A 26,140-nucleotide genomic window follows, 5' to 3' on the forward strand; every position below is an offset into this window, starting at 1 on the left:
CTCTGTCCTCTGTCCCTCTGTCTCTCTGTCACACTGTTCCCTCTGTCACACTGTCCCCCTGTCCTCTGTCTCCCTGTCCTCCAGCACACTGTCTCTTCAGCCCTCTATCACACTCCACTGGTGAGGTCGTTGGTTCCCGTGACTACTTCTGATGTTCAGGAAGGCCAATGGTATAAGGAAGTCAAGCAGCAGTTTGGTGCTGTTGACATGTGGTCGGTTCTGGTTAATTCCAGATGTTCTGACAGTCTGTGGTTGATGTTGACAACTTTCTACCAACATTTTCATTCCCTCTACAGAGGAACATCAGCCTCACTACATCTTTCCCACTGACATCAGACTCATTTTAAAACACTCACACTGACAGGTCTAGGTTTTAATAAACCATGTCATATTAGCAAGAAAATTTGTAAACCCCTTTATCCATGCTGTTCTCACTTCATTCATACACCAGTTGCTCCTTGTATATTTTAAAATGTATTGTCTTGTTTGCTGACATGCACACTTTGGGTTCTGAGACAACCACAGCCTGGCTTTATTCTTTGGTACTTTTGTTATATACACAGTAACTGTACTGTACCTTGTCCTTCATAATGAAACTTTTGCTTTAAGAATTCACAGATTTGTCGATATCTGAGTTTTCAACTTTGCTAGTACAGGAAATAGCTCCTCTTATATCTAAGCATGTAATTCATGTTTAAAAATTCCAAGACAAATTTTGTATAACATTGTTTACTATCAAAGACTACTTTATGCTTCAAGTTTTTCCAGAGAGGTCATATAAATTATACCCATCAATAATATATGTATATCTTTATAATCTAACATCTGTGAGATATATTTAAAGTTATTAATGAAGTTGAACAACTTTTATATATTCTTAGTTCTATGTAAAATTCCTTTTTTTTGCTGTTGTTCTAAGAGGAGCTCCAACTGCCTCAGGAACAGTGGCTGACCAGTCTCCCACACCCTAAAAAGTCACCATGAGATTATCAGTCAGGAGTCTCTCCACTGCAGGCACTTAGAGGTCTTTTTCTTAACGCTGACTTGCATCTTCATCCTCGTCACAAATTTTAAAGAACTGAGTGGCATCTTTTTGTTCCAGCAATAAAGCTGGAATTTCTAATGTTTCTTAGATGCTGGTAACGTCATAGCTCTCAGATAGTCAGTGTGAAAAGGATCTTCAGCCTCAGATACATTCCCAGCATTGCAACCTTCCCTCAGCATGTTGAATATTGTGATACTTTATTAACCTTCCCTCAGTATGTTAAATATTGTGATACTTTATTAACCTTCCCTGAGTATGTTGAATATTGTGATACTTTATTAACCTTCCCTCAGTATGTTAAATATTGTGATACTTTATTAACCTTCCCTCAGTATGTTGAATATTGTGATACTTTATTAACCTTCCCTCAGTATGTTGAATATTGTGATACTCTATTGGGAGAAATGTGTTCTGAACGCTCCATAAAGAATGCACAAACAAGCTTTTAGCATACACTATAGTCAAGGGCTCAAGGTTTCTTATTCATCGTTTGTATAAATAAAAACTGAAATTGGCGACTTTTTGCAGATTCTACCACCTATGTTTCCTCAGAGCCTAATCTGTTTGCTTTTTTTTTCTCAGTTTAAGGCCAGCAGTCCAGCTGTGACTTTTGAACTAACGGGGGAGACAGATGGTATCTTCATGATAGAAGGGGATGGACTTCTGTACTACACCAGAGCCCTGGACAGAGAAACAAGGGCAGTTCATCATCTCCAGGTGAGCCCAGGCCAGTGGGGTGGAACTCCAGCCTCTGCAGCACCCTTGCTCCTGGAGTCCCCCAGCACCTTCTGAAGTAAGCGCACACTGCGATCCTCATATGACCTCCCTCCCTTCCTCCCACCTACCCTTCCTCCCTCCCTTCCTTCCTCCCCTCTAAAACCAACTGCAGAATGATGCGGCTTTTTGACCAGAGTAATCCAATTTACATGGCCAAAGTCCTCTGATGGCCATACTCATTCAGGCACTGGGACTGAAACCCAGCAATAAGCCTCTGGTGTGCACTGGTGCTTGGCCTGTGACTGTTGTGTGGACTCCACACCCATAATGCAGGCAGCATCAATGCTGGGCAGAGCCACTGGGGCCCCAGAATGCAGAAGGAACAGACAGTCAGAGGCCTACTGAAAATGCCCTTCCCTTTTCTTTTCCCCATAGCTTCCCAGTGGATGTCTGAATAGCTAGAAAGGCAGAGAGCTAACTGAAAAAGAGCAAGCAGGCACTGTCTCTCGCTTCCTGCCATGGGCTCTGTGGATTGACCACTGTGCCAGCTCTGAGGAGTCATGGCACACCATCATCTATAGCAGGGTGTGCCCTGGGTCCAGTAGCCTTCATGACTGGCTTAACGAATCGGACCCCTATTTTAGCAGCACACAATTTGGGCTTTTGTGGGTTCTTCTGCAGTCGCCAGGCCATTGATCTTTTTAGTTTTAAGTTCCTTTAAGTGGCATATGATCTCAAGTCCAGGGACGCTAAGGCAGTTTTCTTCTCTTCCACAACAGCTTGCAGCACTGGATTCTCACAGAGCTATCGTGGAGGGTCCAGTCCCCATCACCATAGAAGTCAAGGACATCAATGACAACCGACCCATGTTTCTCCAGTCAAGATATGAAGGCTCAGTGAGGCAGAACTCTCGCTCAGGTACTAGGCAGGAGCCTGAATATGTCTGTGACTGAGGAAAGGGTGTATGATCGAAGAGTGGGGTTGTGTGGCTGACAGTTGTCACTATCACTCCTTAAGAACTTACTCTCTTGTGTAAATTTCATAGTGATCTGAGTATTGTTTGATATTTCCTAGTGCTCTGGACCAGAGTGTCCCATCCTGGGCCCTGTTGAGTCTTGTGTGCTGTAGGATGCTGGAAACACTCCCCCACTCTAAGCTGTGACAATAAAAATGTCTGTAGGGGGCTGGAGAGATGGCTCAGTAAAAGCCCTTGCTGCTCTTCAGAGACCCTGAGTTGAGTTCCCAGCACTCATGCTGGGTGGCTCACAATCGCCTGTAACTAGTTCCAGGGGACCCAGTGCCTTCTGGCCTCTGTGGGCACCTACATTTGTGTGCAAATACTCACCCTTCCTACATAATCAAAAACAAAGTAACTCTTTAGAAGAGTCTCTAGAGCTTGCTAAATGTACTGTGAGAGGCAAAACTATGCTTCTTTTGCGAACTTTCAAATACCATATAGCTCTAGAATACTCAGGAATTGTCTGGAAAGAGGAGCTTGCTCCCCCATAGCTTGTGGGAAGCTTAGATCCACTGTGGTTCCTTTTCTTGTGGCTGTCCCCAGGTGTGGCCCACTCCTCCTCTTGATATTTCCATCCACTCATATCAAGAGGCTGTTTGTGTTACTCGACCCTTTCCTTTCCTCTGTCTTCAGTCACCCTTCAGGGAGAGCAGTACTGTCCCTGTCCCTGTCCCTGGGTGGCATACCAAAGACTCACTTGTAGACTTTGCTATATCAGAATCTTCCAGACAGTAACATCTTTTCTTTTCATGAATCAAATCTTCTAGAGAAGTGATTTTCAAAATTTGGGGACTCAGGACTTCTGTGTTAACTTACAGGTTGGGGGGAAGTTACACAAATTTCTAAACCTGTGAATTTTACCTAGTGGTATCCTAGTTGGTATTTAATAGCTGCTTCTGGGCTGAGTGAGAAGGAGAATGATTTGTGGCATTTGCAAGGTTTCATGGTACAAATACTCTACCATGGCCTATTTCAAATTACCAGTGCTGTTGATAAGTGAGTTTTATAGACCTTGGGTCTGGTTAGTTTTAGTGCATGGTGTTTTTATTTGCAACATTTTTATAATTAAGTTTATAAAAAAATTTAAAAGTAATCGACCAAAAATGTCCAAAACTTCAGAATTGTGCTCTCACAAGGTGACTCCAGTGTAGCACTGGTTAACATCTACCAGCACGCACTGTCTTAGAAATTAAAACAGTTTATTAAACAATTTAAAAGAACACAGAGAACTTAATGAAAAGTGTATTTTTCAAGACAAAAATAATTTTGTCATAGTGGGAAAAATGACATTGTTTTAATCTTAGCAATTTTTTTTCAATGTCTGGAGGGATAAAAAACAATTGGGTTAATGGTATATTTCTACATTCTTGCAGCTATCAGATGCTATTTTGGTTGAAGTAGCATGTGACAAAACCTAGCCTCATACAGATCTATAGTTTAGGAAAAGAATATTTTAATAGTTATTTCAGATATTGTGGAATTCTTTGATATGATATCAAAACTTGAAAAGTGGATATTTCTTACAGATAAGTAGCAGTTGTTAATGGTGTATTTTGTACTATTTTTTTTTTTTTACATTAAAACCCATCAAATTATCTTGGTCTTAAGTGGATCTTAAGTGGATGTGATTTCTAACATCATAAACTTCTTGAAATATGCCCAGGGATTCTCATAGGCTCCCAGACCATATGTTGAAGAAACCCTATTGCAGGGAGATGGAGCAAAATAAAGATTCATTTCTCCACTTAGGAACTTGGCACTTACACATTTCATCTCTGTGTCTCAGGAGGCACACTTGGATACAGATGGTTTAAGCTTTAATTCTCCTTTTTCATGTATGCTTTGTTACCAGGAAAGCCTTTCATGTACGTTAATGCTACAGACCTGGATGACCCAGCTACTCCCAATGGCCAGCTTTTTTATCAAATTGTCATCCAGCTTCCCACAATCAACAATGTTATGTACTTTCAGATCAACAATAAAACTGGGGCAATATCGCTTACCCAAGAAGGTAAGTCAAGGCCAGTCCTTCATGAATCTCAGTTAGAGAGAGGAAGGGCTGTCTGGAGACATTCCCTTTCTTCTTCTCCTCCTCTACTCACTTTAGGATCCCAGGAACTGGATCCAGTTAAGAATCCCTCCTACAATCTGGTGGTTTCAGTGAAGGACATGGGGGGCCAGAGTGAGAATTCCTTCAGTGACACCACATCTGTGGATATTACTGTGAGGGAGAACATCTGGAAAGCGCCAGAGACTGTGGAGATTACAGAAAACTCAACTGATCCTCATCCCATCAAAATCACCCAGGTAGTGTCATGTGACGTCTACAGCTAACTAAGAGCCGTACCTGTGGTGTGGAGACCTATCCTCATTGTCTTCAGTTATTGTTCTACTAGAAACACTTTGCATCATGTAATTAGAAAGCAAATTAAGTAACTAAGGCCCTACATCTCCGTTGTTTATCATCACCAGCAGAAAACTTACACACACACACACACACACACACACACACACACACACACACACAGAGTCAGGGAGGAGACTTCACTCACATTCACTTTAGGAGGAGATGCTGTGGTGTTTTATTGTTCACATCAAGCAGCATGAAATATGGCTGCTTTGTAGCGGGTTTTGTGACGCGTGGTAAACCCTCAGTACATGTTGTTAGTAGCAATATCAGAGAAGCAGGCTCTATCTATGTATCAGGTCTTACTATAGAGTACATTTTTTTGTTGTTTGTAAAATAACTCTAGGGACTGGCAGTTATTTTTAGCTCTGAAATCTTCCAGACTTAAATATTTGAGGGCATGCACCTCATGTATGCACCACGTGTCTCTACAGAACAAATGGAGAAAAGTCTAAGGTAGTGGTTCTCAACCTGTGAGTCAAGAGCCCTTTTGGGGTTGAATGACTTTCACAGGGGTCGAGTATCCGATATCACGCTTATCAGATATTTACATTACAATTTATAACAGTAGCAAAATTACAGTTTTGAGGTAGCAATGAAAATAATTTTATGGCCAGGGGTCACGACGACATGAGGAACAGTATTGAAGGGTTGCAGCGTTAGGAAGGTTGAGGACCACTGGTCTAAATCATCTTCTATTGATCTTAATTCATCTTGACTGTGGGTTCTAGAAGCATATCACACATCATGGTTTAGTCTTAGAGTATCCAGCTATGAAGTACGCTTTGCTTCCTAAGTGGATGTGACATCCAGTCAAAGTTCTGGAAGAAAACAACTCACAGACTCTTCCATGTGTTTGCAAGGATTTGCTTTAGGGAAGGAAGAATTCCCTTGTCTGCTTGTTTTTTAAAATTAGTTTAGTTTGAAAATGAAAAAACAATGTAACTCAGTTGTTCTAAGAAGTCATGCACGCAGAGTTGTGAGAAATTGCGAAGTGGGAAGCAAGATCTATTTCCTTCTCAGTCCGTTTGTCCATACACATCTTTTCTCAGCATTCACTTTGGCCACGCAGGTGCAGTGGAATGACCCAGGTGCTCAATATTCCTTAATCCACAAGGAGAAGCTGCCACAGTTCCCGTTCTCAATTGATCAGGAAGGAAATATTTATGTCACTCAGCCCTTGGACCGAGAGGAAAAGGACTCAGTAAGTAAAATGGAAAGTTTCACAGGCTATCGCCTGTGACAGATCCTATGTCTGCTTACAGTTGAGGACAAAATTAACTGTGCATTGAAAAACCTGCGTTCTAGATCCTAGAAGTTTATGGGTTCTTAAAGACATGATAATTTGATAGCTTTCCCACAAGCCCACCCATTTTCCTCCCCTCCCCATTTCTCAGTACTAAGTACCTGACACTAAGGACAGTGAAGCAGCTATTTCTCTACCTGTTAAGGTGGACGGTGAAGGAGTCTTAACACTGATCTTGATATTGCAGCATGTCTTCTTTGCAACTGCCAAGGATGAGAATGGAAGACCACTTGCATTCCCACTGGAGATCCATGTGAAAGTTATCGACATTAATGACAACCCACCGACATGTCCGTCTAAAATGACTGTATTTGAAGTCCAGGAGAATGAAAGAGTGGGTAAGAAATGAGAGCTGTCCGATGCTGGGAGCCTGTCTTCCTTAATGCTTCTGGACCCCCTTCTAGCCTGGAGTGTCAGGCAGCTCTATTCTGCAGCCCATTGTCCACATCTAGTGCAACACAGAGATGGAAGGTACCTGAGAGTCACACAGGTACAGTGTTTTGGAATAAACAGTGTCTCTAGTCCTCTTAAGGTGGGACTTTTATAACTGCACCAGCACCATTGTTTTAATGACAGTTACCCTCAGTACTACTGTCACTGTACAGCAGAATCCTATGTACATGTCCAGGAGTGTCCCTTGCAAGATTTCCCTTCAGTTATCTTATTTGACCGCTAAACAACTCACTGTACAGAGATAAAACTTCTTCTAACTTGATAAAGAACTTGATCATTTATGTCCACAGTCAGATAACCCACAACGAGTAGGCAACACCAAGTTCAGCTTACCCCCGAGTCTCCCTTTCTAGAAAGCCAAGGGTAACTGAGGAAGCTGGCCATTGAAGCTGAGCCCCGGGCTTAGCTGTCCTCTTGATCTTCCAGTGTTTGAGAAAACTATCTCTCCTGAGAGATTTAGGTTTGTATGGGAACAACACTGTAAGAGTGTTAGTGGTTTCTGAGTTTGTTGTCTCTTCCCCGGATTCAGGACTTTGGTCTTTTGCCTTCTTGGAGTTGAGCCATTGAGTAGGCTGGTGTTTCTCGTGTGTTTGAGTGGTGTGCTTTCTAGATTCGTGAGACTGGCGACTTTCTGTCCTTGTGGTGGAGCCTACCTGTCTAGGGATGGGTGTTCTCACCATGTCTTTGGATGCTTCTCCTCTGGCTGCTCACAGCTTTGACACAGCACCTGCTTTCCTGGTGGCTTGGTGGGTTTTCCTGCCTTGTGGTCCTTCTTTTCCACCCAGGGTTGGATGTCACATAGAGGTTGCTATCCGTGTGTCCTGGGGTGGTCTTCTTTGCTTCATTTATTGCAATTCTTGCTTCAATGGGAAGGGTTAAATCATAGCTTGAAAGATTTCAGTAGATCTAAGAAATAAAGGGACAACTGTATAATGGTGTAGTACATAGTTGTAGTACAGGCAACAAACACTTTAATGAAATCAGGGATGGTCTGTGGTGCCGAATAAAAGTGGAAAAGCTGTACAGACCTTTGTAGATGATACCGCGTGTCGGGTTGCACACACGTTATATTTGTTGTCTATTGCCACATAACAAATTGTCCCCAAATTTAGCAGTTTAAAATGACAGACACTCATCACGTCAGTTTCTGTGACTCATGAACCTGATTGAAGTTCAGTTTGGGCCTCTGATTCAGAGGGACAGGAAGAGGGAGGGAGACAGAGAGCATCAATGTGGAAGTCACAGCATTTCTCTAACCTGATCTCAGAGGTGACATCCCAACACTTGGGCCACATCCGTCTCATCAGGATTAAGTATTGGGCTCCACTCACAATGAGAAGGCAGAAGCTGTGGAGCTCGTCGAGGAGTGTCGGGGCCATTTGAGGCTGCCTAACTCATACGGGAAGAGGATAGTGTAGTTTTCTTAGACTGGTGATGTCATTGTTAGTAACATAAATTGTTCAGGGGCTCAGTATGTTTCCTGTTTCTTAGAAGTGAGAATTTATTTTGTAAAAGTGCTTCATGAAGTCTTTAAAGGAAGAGGAACTCTATTATAAATCCCCTAGAGACATTTTCTATATGCAGCTCGTGGGAGGCTTAGACAATGAGCTTGCTGCTCAGTTCAGCTCTCAAGACACGCACAAGTAGAAACACTAACACACAAATCACCAATTTATTTCTCCTAAGGTCACAGTGTCCTCTTTGGTGTCTAGATACAGTCAGTATCGTATTGGGCTTGTATTCCCAAGTCTTAGTAGTATTAACTGTAATTCCTGAATCCTACCTGGGACCAAGACCAGAAATTGTAGGCTCCCCTGAAGTCTCTCACTTTAAAATATTCCTAGATGCTCTCAAGTGTTTCTGTGTAAGTCCCTGAATCAGCGTGGGTTGCCCTTTGTCTTGGCTTGAGTTCCTCAGAGGCAGGGTACACCTTTCACTTCCGGTTCATCCAGAGCCCCCCTGCTCTCACCAAAGGATGTCTGTGATGCCAACAGTCCTCACTCTACCTCTGGCAGCTGGAAGTTTCCTGTGGGGAGAATAGCCTCACATTCTTAGCATGGCATGTACTTGCGTAGAGGAAATGTTCAAAATGCCCTTCTTGGGAGAACACATGTTGCCACAAAGTTTCCCCAGTTGTGATGCATCTGGAAAGAAGCAGCTGCTGCTACATGAGTACAGATTCTTAGTGGTCCCTGAGTCCGGCCCACATGTGCTGTGGGTGCCCGGTACCACTGCAGATACAGCATTCCCCTTTCTGTCCTCTGAAACCCAACCCAGTGTAAGCCAGTGGAGTAAACTGATGTAAGTGAAGGGTGTAATCCAATCCAAACAATGGCATTCAATTCAATAAATCTCAAGTGGGATTTGTACTATGTGTAAGGAAACCCATTCCCACTTTATGGATCTAGATGACCCCCAAACCTATCAGAACTTTCCCAAAGCTGGTAGGACATAGAATCATACCCACAGACCTCTAGAGCTCCTGGGCCAAAACACTCACAGACATGGAATACACGGGGCCATAGCTTGTGGCGTGTGTGTGTGTGTGTGTGTGTGTGTGTGTGTGTGTGTGTGAGAGAGAGAGAGAGAGAGAGAGAGAGAGAGAGAGAGAGAGAGACCCCTCCTTTCTCAAAGCAAACAAAAGAACAACAAATAAAAAAACAAGGTGGGTAGCTGCTGAGGAATGATGCTAAGGTTGCCCACTGACTTCCACATCCACATGTAAGTACACATACACCAACAGACACACAGGCATGTAGGGTGAGGACTCAATGGTGAGCCTTAATCTAATCTGACTGGAGTTCCTGTGATAAATTTGGATGCCAAGGTACAGAGAGAAAACACACAGAGAGGAAGAAATAGCCAGGGAGCCAGCTTGGAGGAGGGCAGCCTTGTCAACACTTGAGTTCATGTTTCCAATCTCCAGGACTCTGAGAAAGCAGGTTTTTGTTAATCTCTCAATCCATAGTACTTTAGGCCAGCATTGGCTAACTAACCTATCCCAGTGTTCAACCAATCAGACCATGGAAAAATGCAAGGTGCTAAAATAATTCTAAACGTCTGTTCCTTACCCCAGATAGTTCCCTGCATTTTCTCAGAAGCAGCTTTGTGAATCGTCCAGAGCTGACGTGAGTGGTTGTCCTTTGCTCTCCACAGGTAGCAGCATCGGGTTCTTTACTGCCCATGACATCGATGAGGCAAACACGGCCAACAGTATTTTGAAGTACAGACTTGCAGACCAAACCCCAAAAGTTCCCTCAGACGGACTCTTTCTCATTCAAGAATACGAGGGAAAGGTCCAGTTAGGGAAGCAGTCCTTGAAGAAGCAGGACAATCCTCAATACAACTTAACAGTGGAGGTGTCTGACAAAGGTGAGTCCTGCCCCTGCTCTGGTTAGTAGACCCGGTAATCTTCCTTCTACTTTAGTTTCGAGAGGCCGTTCTCATGCCAGTAGAATCCTCTGATTCCTTTGTGAATCTGAGAAACCCAGATGTGGCTGTTGCTCAGGCAACATTTTGTTGCTTTGGTCCTCTGAGAACCAGGAGTCAAGGGGGATTCAGCGACCATCTCTCTCAAAGGGGATGCCTATGAGGAGAATGGAAAGGGAGCTCTGTACTCTTGGAGATCACCAACCAGACAGCAACATTAGCTTGGTCACGACCGGAGGAGCACTGATGGCTCCGGACCAGGACCAGGAGCTGTCTGGAACTCTGCAGTGTGTTATCTCTGGGGATGGGCCTGTCTTTGCATCACTACTGGCTCCGTAACGGGCTGGGGGCAGCCTATGGCAGATGCGGCTTTGGTGCAAATGCAGCATTGGTCACAGCATACCAGAGCAGCACCAGGCTGTTGGTCTAGTTGTTAAGAGTCTGCCAGGCACAGTTTCATGGCCACCGTAACCACACAACAGGAACGCAGATCCCCTCTCCTCATCCTTGCTGTCAGCCTTAGAGTATCTGTGATGTTAGTGGTGGAGAGTGTGTCCTGGAGAGTTCTGCTTTTTCTTGTCAGCTTCTAAGTGCCTGCTAGACAATACAGGGAGACACTTTTCCTCAATCCTTGTATACTGTCAAAGCAGGCAGTTCTTAACCTCTGTTGGACAGAGGAGTCTTTAAGGATCTCATGGAAATTTCCCAATCTCAGACACATCTCCACATCCACAGACAAATGTGCCACTATTTCTGAGGCATTAGGTTCGTAGGAGGTAACTGCTCCATGAAATACTTCTGTAATTGTTTTCTGAGGACCACAGCTTACATAGATGTGGAAGAGAAAAGAATATTGGTCTATATGTATTTCCCATTTTTTGCTTTTCTGTGGGTGTTGATATCCTGGGAGAACTTAAGTTTAGCAGGCTCTAACATAAAATGCCTGTCTGTCAAGTTCCCAGGGAAGCTAGTAACTTGATGCATAATGCGGGTCTGAAGCTGTTTGGCACTCTGTTAAAAGGTGCAGTTAGGTGATTATAATAAATCTCCCTCCCCATGGTGAAGTGGCAGGTCCACACTGTCAGCTACCCATGCTTTCAGTGTCTGATCACCACACAAGGCGTCAGGGATGCCCAGATGAGCAAGACCCAGTGTCTGCCCCTAAGGGAGTCAAGAAAGGTGGACACGCACATCAGTAAGCTGTAGGGACACATACAAGGGGTACATTCATGGACAAGGGGGAGAACAGGTAAGGCTGTCAGAGGTTAGTTTACCTAACCTCCAAGTTTAGGTGAGCAGGTTTTGAAGGATAACTTACAGAAGAGTGGGGATTCTGTTTGCAAAGGCATCAGAGTCCGTAGTAGTTTGAAAATGTAAGCGTATAAGGGGAGCTGGAGAGACGGCTCAGTGGTCAAAAGCTCTCACTGTTCTTCCAGAGGGACCCTGTTTGGTTCCTAGAACCCACAGTGGGTGGCTCACAACTGCCCATGTGACTCTAGTTCAGAGGATCCAGCATCCTCCGCTGGTCTCTACAGGTGTCCGTGTCCAAACAAGTAAGGGCTGTCACATGCATCTGTAATCTCGGTACTGGGGAGTTCGAGACAGCAAATGTTTCCTCAGGGCTCATGCCTATTTGTCATGTTCCAGGCCAGTGAGAGACCCCATATCAAGAAGAAAAAGGTGGATAGTACCTGAGGAATGACACCTGAGCTCTCTCTCCCTCTCTCTCTCTCTCTCTCTCTCTCTCTCACACACACACACACACACACACACACACACACACACACACAAGCACATGTTCACACACATTCATGAATAAGAAGGAGGAGCCTGGTAAGCAGAAAACTCATCACTGTCCCAAACAAGGCTTCTGCAGAGACTAGAGCCAGTAAGCTCAGAGCCTTGAACCAACCCATTTCTATCTGTAAATGTTCTGGGGATCAGCTCCAACTGTCATCGATATCTGTTTGGTTATAAACAGGTTAGAAATTATATTCCGTTTCTTGGGCAATGCATTGAGCACAAGCTCTGGGGTGACTACATGGGTAGATCAGTGAGGACAACAGCTGGAAGTGAAAGGCTTTCTCAAAGGGGGTGGCCAATATAGTTAAAGGACGCACAGTTAAGGGAAGCTAGCAGGTATGATGTGTGTGGGGGGGGGGGCGGGGGTGAGTGGGGACGTTCACCCTGAATCCTGAAAGGACTTCAGGAGACGGGAAGACCTGTGCTCATAGACAGGGATGAGGGACACAGCACCACTTTCTTCTGTCCTTCCTCCCATCTCCTGCCAGCCCCCACTGGCAGAACCTAGCTGTTAGCGGGAGGACAAGGACATCATTGAAGAGGTTGGTCCAGCCTGGATCTGAGCACAGAGCAGAGTAAAAAGCTAGCACAGAATTCTGGCTCTACTATCAGCCATGTGACCTTAAGCAGGCTTCCTAAAGTCTCTACTTCCTGGCTTCTGCATTTAAAAAGTGAATGAGGATGATAATGGTACACACATTATGAAGTAACCATGTCAAGAGATGACAAGGCCTGTCACACAGGCTTGGGACACACAGAACACTAACATTCGTGTTGGGGTGAGGACCTTGGTTTTGTTGTTCTCCACATTGTGTAGATAAGCTGACGGGCACAGAGACATACAATGACACTCCCATGTTCTCACATCTCTGGTGTATGGAAGAGCCAGAATTCAAATAATGGGGTCCCAAATCCCAGTGCATTGTATTATAGTTCAAAAGATGGCAGCATCCTTCTTCCCCAATAAATTACTCTCCTCTGTCATTCTGGCTTCCTCCTAGACAGCCTCCCACACCTGTCAGCTATGCTCATCTTAGACCTAGTATCCAACTGCTGATTCTAACCAGTCTTTGATTTGTCACGCCCCCTCAAAGCCCTTTCCCCGGGGTTCTGTGAGCTACCTCTCAGCCTCCCTTGGAGGTGAATCATGACTTTCTCCCTTACTTGGAGGAGAGGAAAGCTGGTGGCCTTGACCCTCTCCCCTGTGTTGGAAGGGACTATCTGGGCGGATGTACTCTGAGAAGGAAAGACAGCCCGTGGGATAGTCAGTAGCATTTCTGTAAGGGACAGTGTCGCTTTGGACTTCAGAGACTTCGAAGCATACACCTGTCCCAGAAGGGAGGCTGCTTCACAGAAAAACAGCCATCTTGCACGGCGGAAAAGCCCTCCCTCGAATGGGGCAGTGGGAAGCTCAGGAAAGCATCTCAGGGCCCAGTCTGGCTTCCACCCCCTCTTGATGACCTGCTTGTGGGTGAAGTGGGGAGCAGAGCAGCTTCCATTCACATGAAGTGTGAAATTGTGGCAGTGGCTGTCACATCATTTGCCATTTTTTTTTAACCAAGTCCTGATGCTAATGCATGATTTCCAGTGTGAATTCTGTGGTATGACTTTGGTTTTCAGATTTCAAGACCCTCTGTTCTGTGCAAGTCAATGTTATTGATATCAACGACCAGATTCCCATCTTTGAAGTATCAGACGTGAGTAGATGTCACCATTTGTTTTATCTTTAGTTTTATCATATTACTGAACCCTTAATTTGAATAAAAACACAAAGTACCAGGTCAATGCATGAACAGAAACCAGGTACCATCTTCAGCATAAATCCTCAGGGATGCTAGGATGTACTGATAGTACCTGGGAATGTCTGCTCATAAACTCCTGCTAGCAACTCATTTATTCCAAAGGCTGCTTAAAATCTACAGCCAGAGTCTTCTTCAGATTGAAAGGTGAATGGCTGGCTTGTGGATTGTCATAGAGTTTGCATGCAACACACAGTAGGTAGAGAGCTACTTAATCTTCTCCAAGCATTTAGCGTAAAATATTAGCATCAGAAATACGAACAACTTTAACTCATTTTGTATTTAACCAGGTAAGAGGAAAGGGCAAGGGAAAAAAATCTCTGGCTTAAGCCTAGAAAGAATGTGTTCCATATATTTGTGATAATTTGAATTGGGCGTAGAGTAAGAAGTATCAATATAGAAAGGCCATCAAGGCAAATGCTGTAGTCATGGCATGACATTATCATTGCTCCCTTAAAAGGGATGTCTTGATTTATTTAGCTCAAGGGAGCGTGAAGACCATTTGACTAGCGTGTTATGTTAGAAGTCAGTTTTGAGGCAGTCCAGAGCCCTCTGATGATGTTCATAAATCAAAACAGGGACAAAGCTGTGACAAAGAAGGGAATTGATTTATGGTAGGGCTCAGTACCATAAGAAGTGTGATGGGATATATCTTGTCTAACAGGCACTGAGGTTAAGCAAGCATGAAATAAAGAACTCATTTCTTCTCAGCCTCCATCCTCTAGGGCATTTTATCCCTTCCCAGTGTTGCGTCTTCCTGCATTTCACCAGACTGTGGTCAAGCAGATTGAGCAGAATTCTGCAGTGGGGACTTTAAAAGCTTGGAGATGCAAACCTGGCTGGAGAGGAAGTGGGCTTTCTTATTCTGTTGCCAACATCATCTCTTGCACCCTGTCTGTTACCATTTTGAGATCATGATGTGGGAAGAATAGGCTTCAGGGGAACCAGAATGCTTTATGGGAGAGTGAGGAGCATGGGTTTTGGAGGTTTGGGTTTTATCACACCTTGTTGGCCTGGGTGGGGGTGACCATGATCGCCCATAGCTCTTCTGCCAAATGTCACTGGTAGGTTTGCTGCCTCTAGGGTATTTTGCTGCTCATTTTTCACAAGCACTGTGTACCAGGCATTCAGGGGCTTTACATGTATCATCTCTCTTAAAATGGTAGGTTACATTTTCCCATTAGACAAGTGATCAAGCCCATGTCTAAAGAAATGTGATAACTACATCATTCAACTAACAAAAAGCAAGTTTAGGATCAGTGGCCAACTCTGACTTCAGTGTTTTGAGCTCTTAATCTTTATTGCTTAGTTGATTCAAGAATTAGAAGTATCTGTCACATCATAGGCATTTCACATATTATGGCTATTCTATCATCATTATTCAAATAATTATAGTTATTAAGCATGCTGGGTGTTGGAGGGGAAATCTATTTTAGAATCCTTCTAGAATGTCTAAGATGTTATGTTTCTTGGTGTAGACTTCAGTTCATGAGTACAAACGCTGTTAAAAGCAACTGTATTGTGTTCATCAGGAGGAAAGCTGTGCCTGGTGTTAGTGGCAGCTGTGACCTCAGCCCTGAACCCAGGGACACTTGTGCTTTGGCAGTTAAGCTCATTGACAGTGGACATTGTGTTTCCTTTCCCTCCCCGTTTCTCCCTCAGTATGGAAACATGACTCTCCCTGAAGACACAGCCATCGGATCCACCATCTTAGTCATCCAAGCCACGGATGCTGACGAGCCCTTTACAGGGAGCTCTAAAATCCTGTACAAGATCGTACAGGGAGATGCTGAGGGAAGACTGGAAGTCACCACAGACCCCCAGACCAATGCAGGATACGTCAAGATTAAAAAGGTAGAGAGCTCACTTAATGGTTTTTATTAATTAGATTTATTCATTTATTTTTATATCCCGACTGCAGTTTCCCCACCCTGTCCTCCTCCCATCCCTCCCCCCCCATCCCCTTTGCCCCCTCCATTCACTTCTCTGTTTCTGTTCAGAAAGGGGCAGGTTTCCCATGAGTATCAACACAGCATGGCTTATCAAGTTCCAGTCTAAGTTCTTCCCCTTGTATTAGCGCTGGGCAAAGGGACTAGAGTGTTAGCACAGCCCCTGCTACCACTGCGAGGAGTCCTACAGGTAGACCTAGCTTCTCACGGGACCTAGGTTGGTCCCATGCAGGCTCCCAGACTCTGTGAGCTCTTATGAGCCCAGGTTAGTTGTTTCTGTGGGCTCCCTTGTGATGACCTTGACCCTCCCCTCCCGCCCAGCAGAATTCCCTGAGCTTGGCCCAGTGCTTGGCTGTGGGTCTCTGCATCTGTTTCTATCAGTTGCTGGGTGAGCCTCTCTGATGACAATCAATCTAAGAGTATAGCAGAATCTCGTTAGGCATCATTACATTGAATTTTTTCTCCAATCATGTTTGATTCTATCCCAGGTCTCTGGACCATCTAGCCTCTGAGTCCGGGCCCTCCAGGCAGTGTCAGGGGTGGGCTCACTCTGTGGTGACCAGTCATTGGTTGGCCATGCCCACAATCTCCGCACCACCATTTAATCCTCTCCACTCCCTACATATCCCATAGGCAGGACATACTGTAGGTCAAAGATTATGTGGCTGGGCTGGTGTCTGAATCCCTCCACTGGAAGTTCCTGCCTGGTCACAGGAGATGGCCAGTTCAGGCTACACATCTGCTATTGCTAGGAGACTTAGCTGGGGTCATCCTGACCCCTCATGTTCCCATCTTCTCCTACCCCCAGTCCACCCACAAGATATCCTCTATTTCCTCTTCCCAGGGAGAACTATCCTCCCCACCTTGGGCCATCCTTGTTACTTAGCCTGTCTGGGTCTGTGGATTGTAGCCTGGTCATCCTTTACTTTACAGCTAATATCCACTTATGAGTGAATACATACCATGATTGTCTTTCTGGGTCTGGGTTACCTCACTCAGGATAATTTTTTCTAGCTCCATCCATTTGCCTTCAGATTTCATGATATCATTTTTTCTTTTTTAAACAACTGAGTAGTACTCCATTGTACAAATGCACCACATTGTCTTTATCCATTCTTTAGTTGAGCGACATCTAGGTTGTTTCCAGGTTCTGGCTATTATGAATAATGCTGCTATGGACATAGCTGAGCAACACTTAATGATTACAAAGTAAATTGATCTACGTGTGATTGTGTCAAGACCAATAAGGCAAGGTGACATAGTTGCAGTGACCTCTCAGGGATGGCAGTGGATTCCTGGCACATTTTGTCATTCTTGCCCCCTGAAAGAAAGTCAAGGTACAAGTTGTAATCTCTCATTAACTGACCAAGTATTTAATATTGCCAGTTGGGATTCATAAATACAGTATGAAAAAAATTTTAAATATAAGCATGTCTCACTTTATATTACATTTTTTATAAAACTTTTATATTAAAATTTCTTTATCTGAAATTAAGGGACTCTATATATTTCTAAATCTAGCAGCCATGTGGAGTAGGGTAGGGCTAGCATGTGGGTTCACTCCCCCTTTAGGAGGAAAACTCTGATACCAGTGTACCTGGCACAGACTTCTGTTTAATAGGATGGAGGATTGTGAGTTCCTTTCAGGGTTTGATGGACAAGTCTGTTTTTTAACCCCGATCTATCCTTGCTTTGTAAGTGGAGTCCTAGGCTGGAGGTGCCATTCTGGGGAGTCTAGCAAGTGAGGTCTGGTCACCCCTCTGTCAAAACAAACAGTATCAGTGGTGAGAGGCAGGAAAGAGTTTGAACCAGCAGCTGTATGGGGAAACAAATGAGGTTAGGAATTCAGTCCACCTTTGGAGAACTGACTTGAGCTTTAGGTTTACATAGAGGAGAGGACAGGGTGAGAGGCGTGCATAATTAAGTCCTGGTCACTGGAGGGACTAGCTGGTACTCATGTGATGATATCTCCAGCTTGGGGCTGATCTGTTTGCAGTCTACTGTTCCTAGATTCTAAGGTGGCTGTGGCTGTAGGGTTAGGACAGTGACTGGCATTTTCAGACGTCTTTTGGGACAATTTGGAACTGGATGCTGTAAAAACCTGGCAGGAAGATGCCTCAATTCCTCTTCTATTTGTACCTTGAGTGAGGATGGGATTTTAGATTCATTTCTTACTTTTAAGTGGTGTGTGTGTGTGTGTGTGTGTGTGTGTGTGTGTGTGACTGCAAATGTCCATGAAGGACAGAAGAGGTCATCCAGGGTGGGTATTGGAAATCAAACTAAGGTCCTCCGCAGAAGTTTAACTGCTAAATCACTCTAGCTCCAGGGATGGGGCTGTAGATGCAGGCTCCTTAAGTGATTAGCATGCCCACAATGAAGCTCTAGATGCAGGCTCCTTAAGTGATTAGCATATCCCTACTCAGAGCTAAGCAGGAAGGTGACCTGAAGTTTTAAGACAGAAGACACAGATGTGAAATGGAAAAGGGATGGCAGACTTTTATCCTGCTTTTAGCTAGCCTGTGAGTCCAAATGAGGGCTCAATGTTTTCACCAAGAGGAGCTTGGAAGAACTGCAACTCCATCCTTCACGGCATTGCCCTGCTTTCCTCATTTCTAGAAAGACTGGAGAGTTTGGAGATAAAGTAGTAATTCATAGTTCCCACTTCTTTTTCCAGGGTCCCTTTAACTTTCCCTCAGCCTACTCACTATGAACCTGAGTCTTGATTCCTTCTTCTGTAGCTGCTGAATTTGTGTTAGAACTCATAAAGGGTTTACCAGATGTCTCATTTGGAGCCAACACACACATCATCCAATAGATGTTGAGCTGAAGCACTTTTCACAGAGGTTTCAAACCTTCTGGTTAAATGGAGAGAGGTTCAACAGAGAACCTGCTGAAATACTGCCTGTTGGTTAGGGCTACAAAAGAAAAGCCCAGGATAGTTTGGAACTAGAGTAATGGAAAGCCGAAAGCAAATGCCGAAAGTGAAGGCCAAGTAGAGCAGTTGCACAGAAAAGGCAAAGAGCAAAGGTAAAGGTGATCGTGTCTCTGAGCCGAGCCACAGGCCAGCACCTGATGTTTGAATGTGAAATAGTGCCCACAGTCTTGTGTGTTTGGACACTTTACTCTTAGGCTGGTGGTGCCATCTTGCAAGGTTGTAGAACCTCCAGGAGGTGAAGCGTTGCTGGAGGCAGTGGTTCACTAGGGCCAGAGCTAAGAAGTTTTATAGCCCAGCCTTCTTGGCTACCCAGTTCTTTGCTTTCTGGCTGCAGACAGGACATGGCCAGCCACACTTTCCGTGCTGTGGTGATGTGCCTCTCCTTAAGCAGTGAGCTCAAATGGGTCCCTCCTCCCTTACGTTGCCTCTTGTCCAGTATTTGGTCACAGCAACAAGAAAAGATTGCACGGTGGTCACTCACACCCCATGTGATGAAGGGGCCCACTGGGCTCAGCAGAGCTCAGGGTGTAACTCCCAGAGCCTGTTGAAGTCTGACATGTGGAGAAGGAGCTTCCCTTCCATTCCTGGCCAGCTCCACAGAGAGCGAACCTGGGAAGGATGAGGGAAGGGGTGGCCTGCCAAGCATGGTGGTGTGATTTTGTTTCTCCTCTGCCACTTTAGGCTGTTAGGGAAGCTAGGGGGATGCTTGTCCTACTAAACAACTGCCATATGTCATTTTTTTCTTTGTGATATCTTACCATGTACCAATCCCAGCTAACTTGACCATGTGTGGTTGGATCCTTCTGTAGGGGAGGGCTATAGTTATCCTTCTGCATAAACCTTATATGAGGTGGGATTATAGTGGCCACTCACCAAAGTCTTCTCATCCTTATTTTGTATGTTGCTGTACTTCCCATGTCTAGAATATCGCTTGACATATGATACACGAAGATATTAAGTATTGCTTGACTGAATGAATAATTGAAATTTGTTTCATGTGCAATTACTAATAGTCACATAAGCACCTGCTGAACTTGCATGTTAGGGTCCTGAAGTCTCAGCTCTCTGTTCCCCAGGCACTGTGACAACGGAACCCGAATGACAGAATTTGGCAGGCTAATCACTGAAAGGTAATCTCAGAACACAGCTGGAGTCCTGGAAGGCTGACAGGCACCAACTGTACCAGAGGCTTAAACTCCTGTTTGCAATGATCAAGAGAGATACTGCATTTTTAACCCAACTAAGTTCTTAAACACACTCTTCCCCATAGCACCAAGCATATTTCTGCAAGAGTGTTTTGCCAATGGGCAAACACGGTGCTGATGGACAGGGTAGCTGGAGGCTTCTGTGGCTTCCTCTGGAGCAGGGACCTTAGATTAGGGTCTTTGAAGTGCTAAGCAAAACAAACCCTCAGGGATGGAGTTTTGCTTAGGATGTACCACTTTTAGCCCATCAGATGTAGCAAAGCATGAGACAAATGTATATATTCATATTTTGTATGTTGGAGTGTGGATTTGGTGTAAGTGTATGGTGTATACACATATGTGAGGGTGCATCCAGGAGGCCAGAGGAGGGTGTTGAGCAGCCTGCTGTATTACTTGCCTTCTTATTCCCTTGAGACAAGGTCTCTCACTGAGCCTGGAGGTAGGCTGGCAGCCAGCAAGCCCCACAGATATCCCTGTCTCCAGCGACATACATGGCCATGCCTAGCTCCCTCCCCACCTTTTATTAACATGGGCACTGGAGATTGGAGCTCAGTTTCTTGTTCAGCAAGCACTGTTACCCACTAAGCCATCTCCGTACCCTCACCCACTTTGAGTGATTTTGCCAAAGCGGCTTACACTGGTTACAAACTCCACAAGGTGGTTTCTTAAGAACAGCTCAGTCTTGCTTGTATGCTCTTGTTTGTGGCTATATCAAGGGGCCAATTGGCTTCAGTCACTTTTAAACGTCAGTCACTTTGGGGTGTGATTAAACACACCCTTGAACCAGGGGCTGCACCACAGCCTCTTCAGAGGAAAGCCCAGAAACCAGGGATTTTGAAAAGCTTCCTATGCAATGCTCTGGAGTCACGGGGCCTTGGATGATCATGCTCTCAGGGCTCAGCTGGTGTCAGTAATGAGGAATGGTGTTTGTTATTGTTTATTATCTTAGTACTTCCTGGTACACCAGTATTTCTCCTGAGACCTCCTTTCTTGAAATTCGGAGTTTGCTTTGGTTTTTATTTTTATGTATTTTTTTTTTTTTTTGCCCCTTTCCCACTATGGGCAGTCCTTTTGAATTCTTGAGTCATGGATGTTTTAACTAGTTCAGGCATCAGCTGGAAAGCCGGTATGCACATGGTTTCTATGTATCGAAAATGTGAAATGTCCTGTCCTGGACCCTTACTCTTAGCATGTTGTCTGTTTCCAGATAGAATCTAAATACCTAGCTTGACCTTTAAGGCAGTCGGGCGCAGAGGGGGAGTCTGGACAAAGGCAGGTTTTCTGCTTGTCTGATGAACGTGTCCCCGTGGGTCTCTTAACTTGGCTTTCAACTACCATGAAAGCCTGCATGGATGGATTCAGCAGTGTTTGTTGAGAGTTGCTAATTAGTGCCTTCCATTCAAACTTTTCATGGTGTTGCAGCAGGGCTGCTTGGGTGGTAGTCTGATGTGAAGGCTAAGCAGAGAGTATAGCCACTCAGCAGTAAACTCCCTTTGTTTCTTGTCTCTCTATTCACTAAGTACTGAGGGAACACTTCTGAAACCCAACCTGACCTTACAGGTCAAGAATAAAGCCTCACGCCTTTGGCTTGATGTCTAGTATTCTATGCCATCTTTCTCTTTCAGCCTTGTGTGATCTGTTCCAGAACCACAGCTCCTCTTCATCTGTAGACACAGGCTTTCATCGCCTTACCCCTGTAGCTCTAGGGCCGGAGTGGTGGGTGGAAAAGCTAGGCAGGAGACTCAAGGCTTGTGTGGTGACCAGAAAGAAAGGCTTCATTTGCCTAGGTGTGTAGACAGCTGTGATGTCTACTTGAGACTGGGGTAGAGCCACAACTGTGGCAGGCTGGTTATCAAGTTCGAGTCCCATCCATTTCTGTCTTCTTGTGTTGACTTTCTAGGGGGTTCTTCCTTCCTGCTGTGTTTACTGGGCTCTTACCTTAGCTGGACACCATTGTAGTGACCCTCTGGGATTTGGAGTGAGTCCCAGGATTTCTGAGCACACAAGAGTCCTATTAAACCATTGATCATTAGATCAACGAGCCTTTGATGCCCAGCAGCCAATGGGCACTTATTTCTATGAACAGCCTCTCCTTTTATTAATCAAATGTCATTGCTTCCTATGTTTTCCTGCAAGTGACCCTGACTGATGATTCTCTCTCCCAGGATTCTCATTGTGCTTATGAATTAGGGGTTTAGTTGTCAGAATATGTGCATGGGTGAGGGATTTCTCGGGGGAAAGGATGGTCTCTATAATTTTCTCTCCATTGAAACTGTCAAGGCTCAAGCCTTATCTGTGTATCCTCCAGCTGCTATACTATGGGTACTGTGTGTCAGAAAGATGGGAAGTGAGAAGAACACGCTACAGTTCATCCTCTCACAGAGCCGACGGCCAGTGAAACAAAGTAGTAACACAGCTAAAGCCCTGGCTTGGGTGCTGTGCAGCTGCAGAGGAGGTGAAGCTTGTCTGTTTCAGGCTCGATGGTGGGATGAGGGAAAGGGATGAGGAGAACAGTATCGATCAACTCCTGGGGGAGAATTCCTTTGCTGTCAGGATGGTAGGCTGAGTCAATGCATCGTGTGTCTGTCTGTTGCTCCACGAGTGAATATCATGACCTGTGTAGCTGCTGAGAAAATGACATAAGGTCAGGCCCAGATGTCTCAAGTCCTCCAGAGCCGCGTGTCTAGATAAAGTCACGGCTGCTGCTTCCTCCATTTGTAGCTTTTGGCTTTGCTTTGGTCCTCCCTAGTTTTTGAGGTTTAGGTCCTTTTGAGGATCTGACCAGCTGACTGGGGCCAGCAAGATGGCCCGGTGGATGAAGGCACTTACTCCACAAGCCTGACAACCCGTTTGACCTTTTGGACCCACGTGGGAAAGGAGTGAACAGACTCCACACGTTGTCTTTTGATCTTGGTACATGTATCATGCATGTATGCACCAGCATGCATATACACATACATACAAACAAATAATGGGATTTTAAAAGCCCGTATGTCCTCATCCTAAAATAAGGAGCGTGTGCGCACGTGCGTGCACACACAGACACACACACAGTATTGAGATTTCAGTTTTCAGGGGTTTAGAGTCCTATGGGATCCTCGAGTCCAGAGATAGTGGCCTATGGCAGGGGTTATCACCTCTTCTTGGTCTTTCTCCTCTTATAGAACTATGGAATTTTGCTTAGAGGGGGACATGAAGTCCCATAGGGCCAATTGTTCATAAGATAGCTAAGTCTTCCTGTGCTGGCACATGGCCTATGCTTGAAAACTTCCAGAATTGGGAATGGATCACTTTCTGAATCAACTCTTTCTTTCTTAGGTAGCCTGCTGGTTAGATTATCCCACACATAAGCCATGTGGAATGGCTTATTGCTGGTCCTCTCTGGCCATGTGGAATGGGAACACATTCTCTTCCTGTCATGGCCTCCATTCCCCCGCTCCTAGAATCTCTTACCTCGAGTCTTGGTTCTGAATTCCTCATACCATGTGGACATCTCTGTTGTATGAATATTTTTCTAGCTGCCCTTGCCTGAGGAGAATAAAGATTTTGCTGAGGGATGAGCAGGTGCCCCAGGGTTGAATGAATCCAAGGAGGGCTGTGTTAGAGTCCCTCTTTCAGGACAGTCCATGGAGACACTCAGTGCCCTGATTACACCCGAAGTAAAGTTGTGTTTTTGGTTTTTCCCTGTGGTTCTCTTGAGAAGTAGGTTTAGGTTAAGACTGCATGAGTTTTGAAGAAATGAATCCTTTAGGGGGCAATTCACTCCAAGGTTAACTTCCCTCTTTTTTCCCCTCTTCCACAGCCTCTTGATTTTGAAACCGAACCAGTTGCCAGCATTGTGTTCCAAGCAGAAAACCCTGAGCCGCTGGTGCCCAATGTAATGTACAACGCTAGTTCTTTTGCCTCATTCAAGCTGTTTGTGACGGATGTGAACGAAGTGCCTGTATTTCCCCAACTTATATTCCAAGCGAAAGTCAGAGAGGATGCTGCTGTAGGCACTAAAGTGGGCAACGTGACTGCCAGGGATCCTGAAGGCCTGCCTGTGAGGTATGGGACAGCAGAGCTGTGTGGGCCTGCTTGCATGCCACAGCTACAGCCAGGGAGCTAAGGCCGTCTGGGAAGTAGAGAAGCATCATGTATTGGCTTCAGGACCAATGGAGCAGAAATCAGAAGCAAGGTCTCTGGCTTTGATTCAGTTTTTCAGACATGTGGCATCAAGTGCCATTCTGTCCCTTTGTTGCAGGCCTTAGCTGAGATCTAGTAAAGTCAGGAGGTGCCCCCACCCAAGATTGGGTGAGCCACGGCCAGTTCCCGGGTCTGAACTGTTGGGATTCTGGAGAAGGCTCCTGAGGGAAAGTGGACTGGAATTGTAGAGAGGTAAAAGCCCAAGTGAGTTGAGAAGGCCACCTTACAGGCCAAAGGGATTGTCTTAGATGTAGGGACCTTGGGCTCCCCATTCCCCGGAGAGCTAGTCTGGGATAGTAAGACTCATGCCTCTCATTCCCAGAGGGGCTAGTTCTCAAGGTGAGATTCTAACCAATGTGTAAATATTCCTATCTCAGCCATTCTCAATCTCCCCCCCACACATTTTTTGGTGCAACAGCCCCCACATACATTTGCCTCAATAATATACATTAATTAATTTGCTTACTGCATGCACATATACGCATTTGTATAATACCCATATGATCTTAAAGATCACATGGTTAGTAAGCATAGACAGGACTTGAACTCAGGTCTTCTGCTTGCCTTGTACAATACTGTCCAGAACGTATATGGCAAACAAATACTTCAGCATGACTAGCTGGTGCATGTAGTTTCAAAGGACCAGTTTTTAATCTTCTCTACACACTTGAGTGAAGTCTTACTTCCTATTGAGCTATCCTATAGACACTAAGGTTCAGTTATATGACTTAACTGATGGTCTTGCATGGAGTGTGCTACTAGTCTGCTTACTAGAACACAGTGTAAAGCAGGTAACTTTATTTTTAAGAGAGGCAGTTTATTTAGCTCACAGCTCTGGACATTTATGGAGACAGTACCAGCATAGGCAGGTGTGACGGCCTTGCACAATTATTAGCCAACAGCACCACCAGTAAAGGGAAAGAATCACATTGCAGACAGGGATCTGGAGCCGCTGAGGTCTTACAAGACCCAAGGACAGCCCATTTGGCCCTACCTCTCAAAGGTCCTGCACATGACAAACTCACCACCTGAGAATGCGGCTTCTAACATGAGGACTTTTTTGGGCAACAAAGTTACCAAGGAGTGAGGGTTATACTGCATTATTCAGTGTAGAAATGATGCTATACATCCGAGTCACAAGTCATGATGAGATCCAAAGTATCTAAATTCACAGCCTATTATTATCTAAGAGAAGTCTCTGCCTCCTTCAAAAATATTGGTTGTAATTAAAAGATAAAATAAATTAATATACTTAATGGCCAGAGGTATGTGCATGTCAGCACAGAGAAAAAAAAGCATTTAAAGAATTTCCCCTGGTGGGTCAAAAACTGGTATAGAACATAAAACCGCAGAGTTGCAGTCAGAAGATTAGGAGGGTGAAGGGAGACAAAGAAGGGATGTTCTATAAGATATGTTTCTAGACAGCACATGAATGAAGAATAATCAAGCCAGCCCAGATGCACAGACTCCAAAGTTGTGGACTGAGAAGTTAAAAACTCTCCAGCTGCGTAAACTAGATGAGTCCATCAGCACCAGTAGACCCAATCTAGCCCAACTTCAATCAGCATAGACCCCATTGCTGACACAGATCAGAGCCAAGCATTTCTGACTACTTCCAGTGTGGTCCAAAGCATTGCTGTCTCTGTTTAGAACCCAGCCTTTCCCACCAGCCCCTACCTACCCCATTTGAGTCAACTTGTGCACTGCCATCTGCAGAGGCTTTAAAACAAAGCAAGCCGATTGTCCAGCTCCTCTTCAGATCCTGCCGGGGCTTCTCACTTCTGTCAGGGTGAGAGCCCAACTACAAGGAGCTTATGTTTATCACCCACACACAAACATGAATGCAGTACAACTTGACACATACAACATGCTAAAAATACACTGAGGGA

The 26,140-nt window shown here is 44.9% G+C and overlaps 1 protein-coding gene across 1 annotated transcript in view; it reads left to right on the forward strand.

Moving 5' to 3' along the window:
• Nucleotides 1–26,140, forward strand: part of Cdh17 (cadherin 17) — a 69,424-nt gene that overhangs the window by 25,367 nt on the left and 17,917 nt on the right. The window contains exons 4-13 of the mRNA XM_036179992.1: nucleotides 1,628–1,762; nucleotides 2,542–2,680; nucleotides 4,633–4,791; nucleotides 4,888–5,087; nucleotides 6,260–6,391; nucleotides 6,681–6,831; nucleotides 10,103–10,318; nucleotides 13,799–13,875; nucleotides 15,640–15,831; nucleotides 23,869–24,113. Coding sequence (XP_036035885.1) covers nucleotides 1,628–1,762; nucleotides 2,542–2,680; nucleotides 4,633–4,791; nucleotides 4,888–5,087; nucleotides 6,260–6,391; nucleotides 6,681–6,831; nucleotides 10,103–10,318; nucleotides 13,799–13,875; nucleotides 15,640–15,831; nucleotides 23,869–24,113 — 1,646 coding nt within the window. The remainder of the gene's footprint in view (nucleotides 1–1,627; nucleotides 1,763–2,541; nucleotides 2,681–4,632; nucleotides 4,792–4,887; nucleotides 5,088–6,259; nucleotides 6,392–6,680; nucleotides 6,832–10,102; nucleotides 10,319–13,798; nucleotides 13,876–15,639; nucleotides 15,832–23,868; nucleotides 24,114–26,140) is intronic.

This window comes from Onychomys torridus, chromosome 2 (genome assembly GCF_903995425.1).
Source record: "Onychomys torridus chromosome 2, mOncTor1.1, whole genome shotgun sequence".
Classification (NCBI taxonomy): Eukaryota; Metazoa; Chordata; class Mammalia; order Rodentia; family Cricetidae; genus Onychomys; species Onychomys torridus.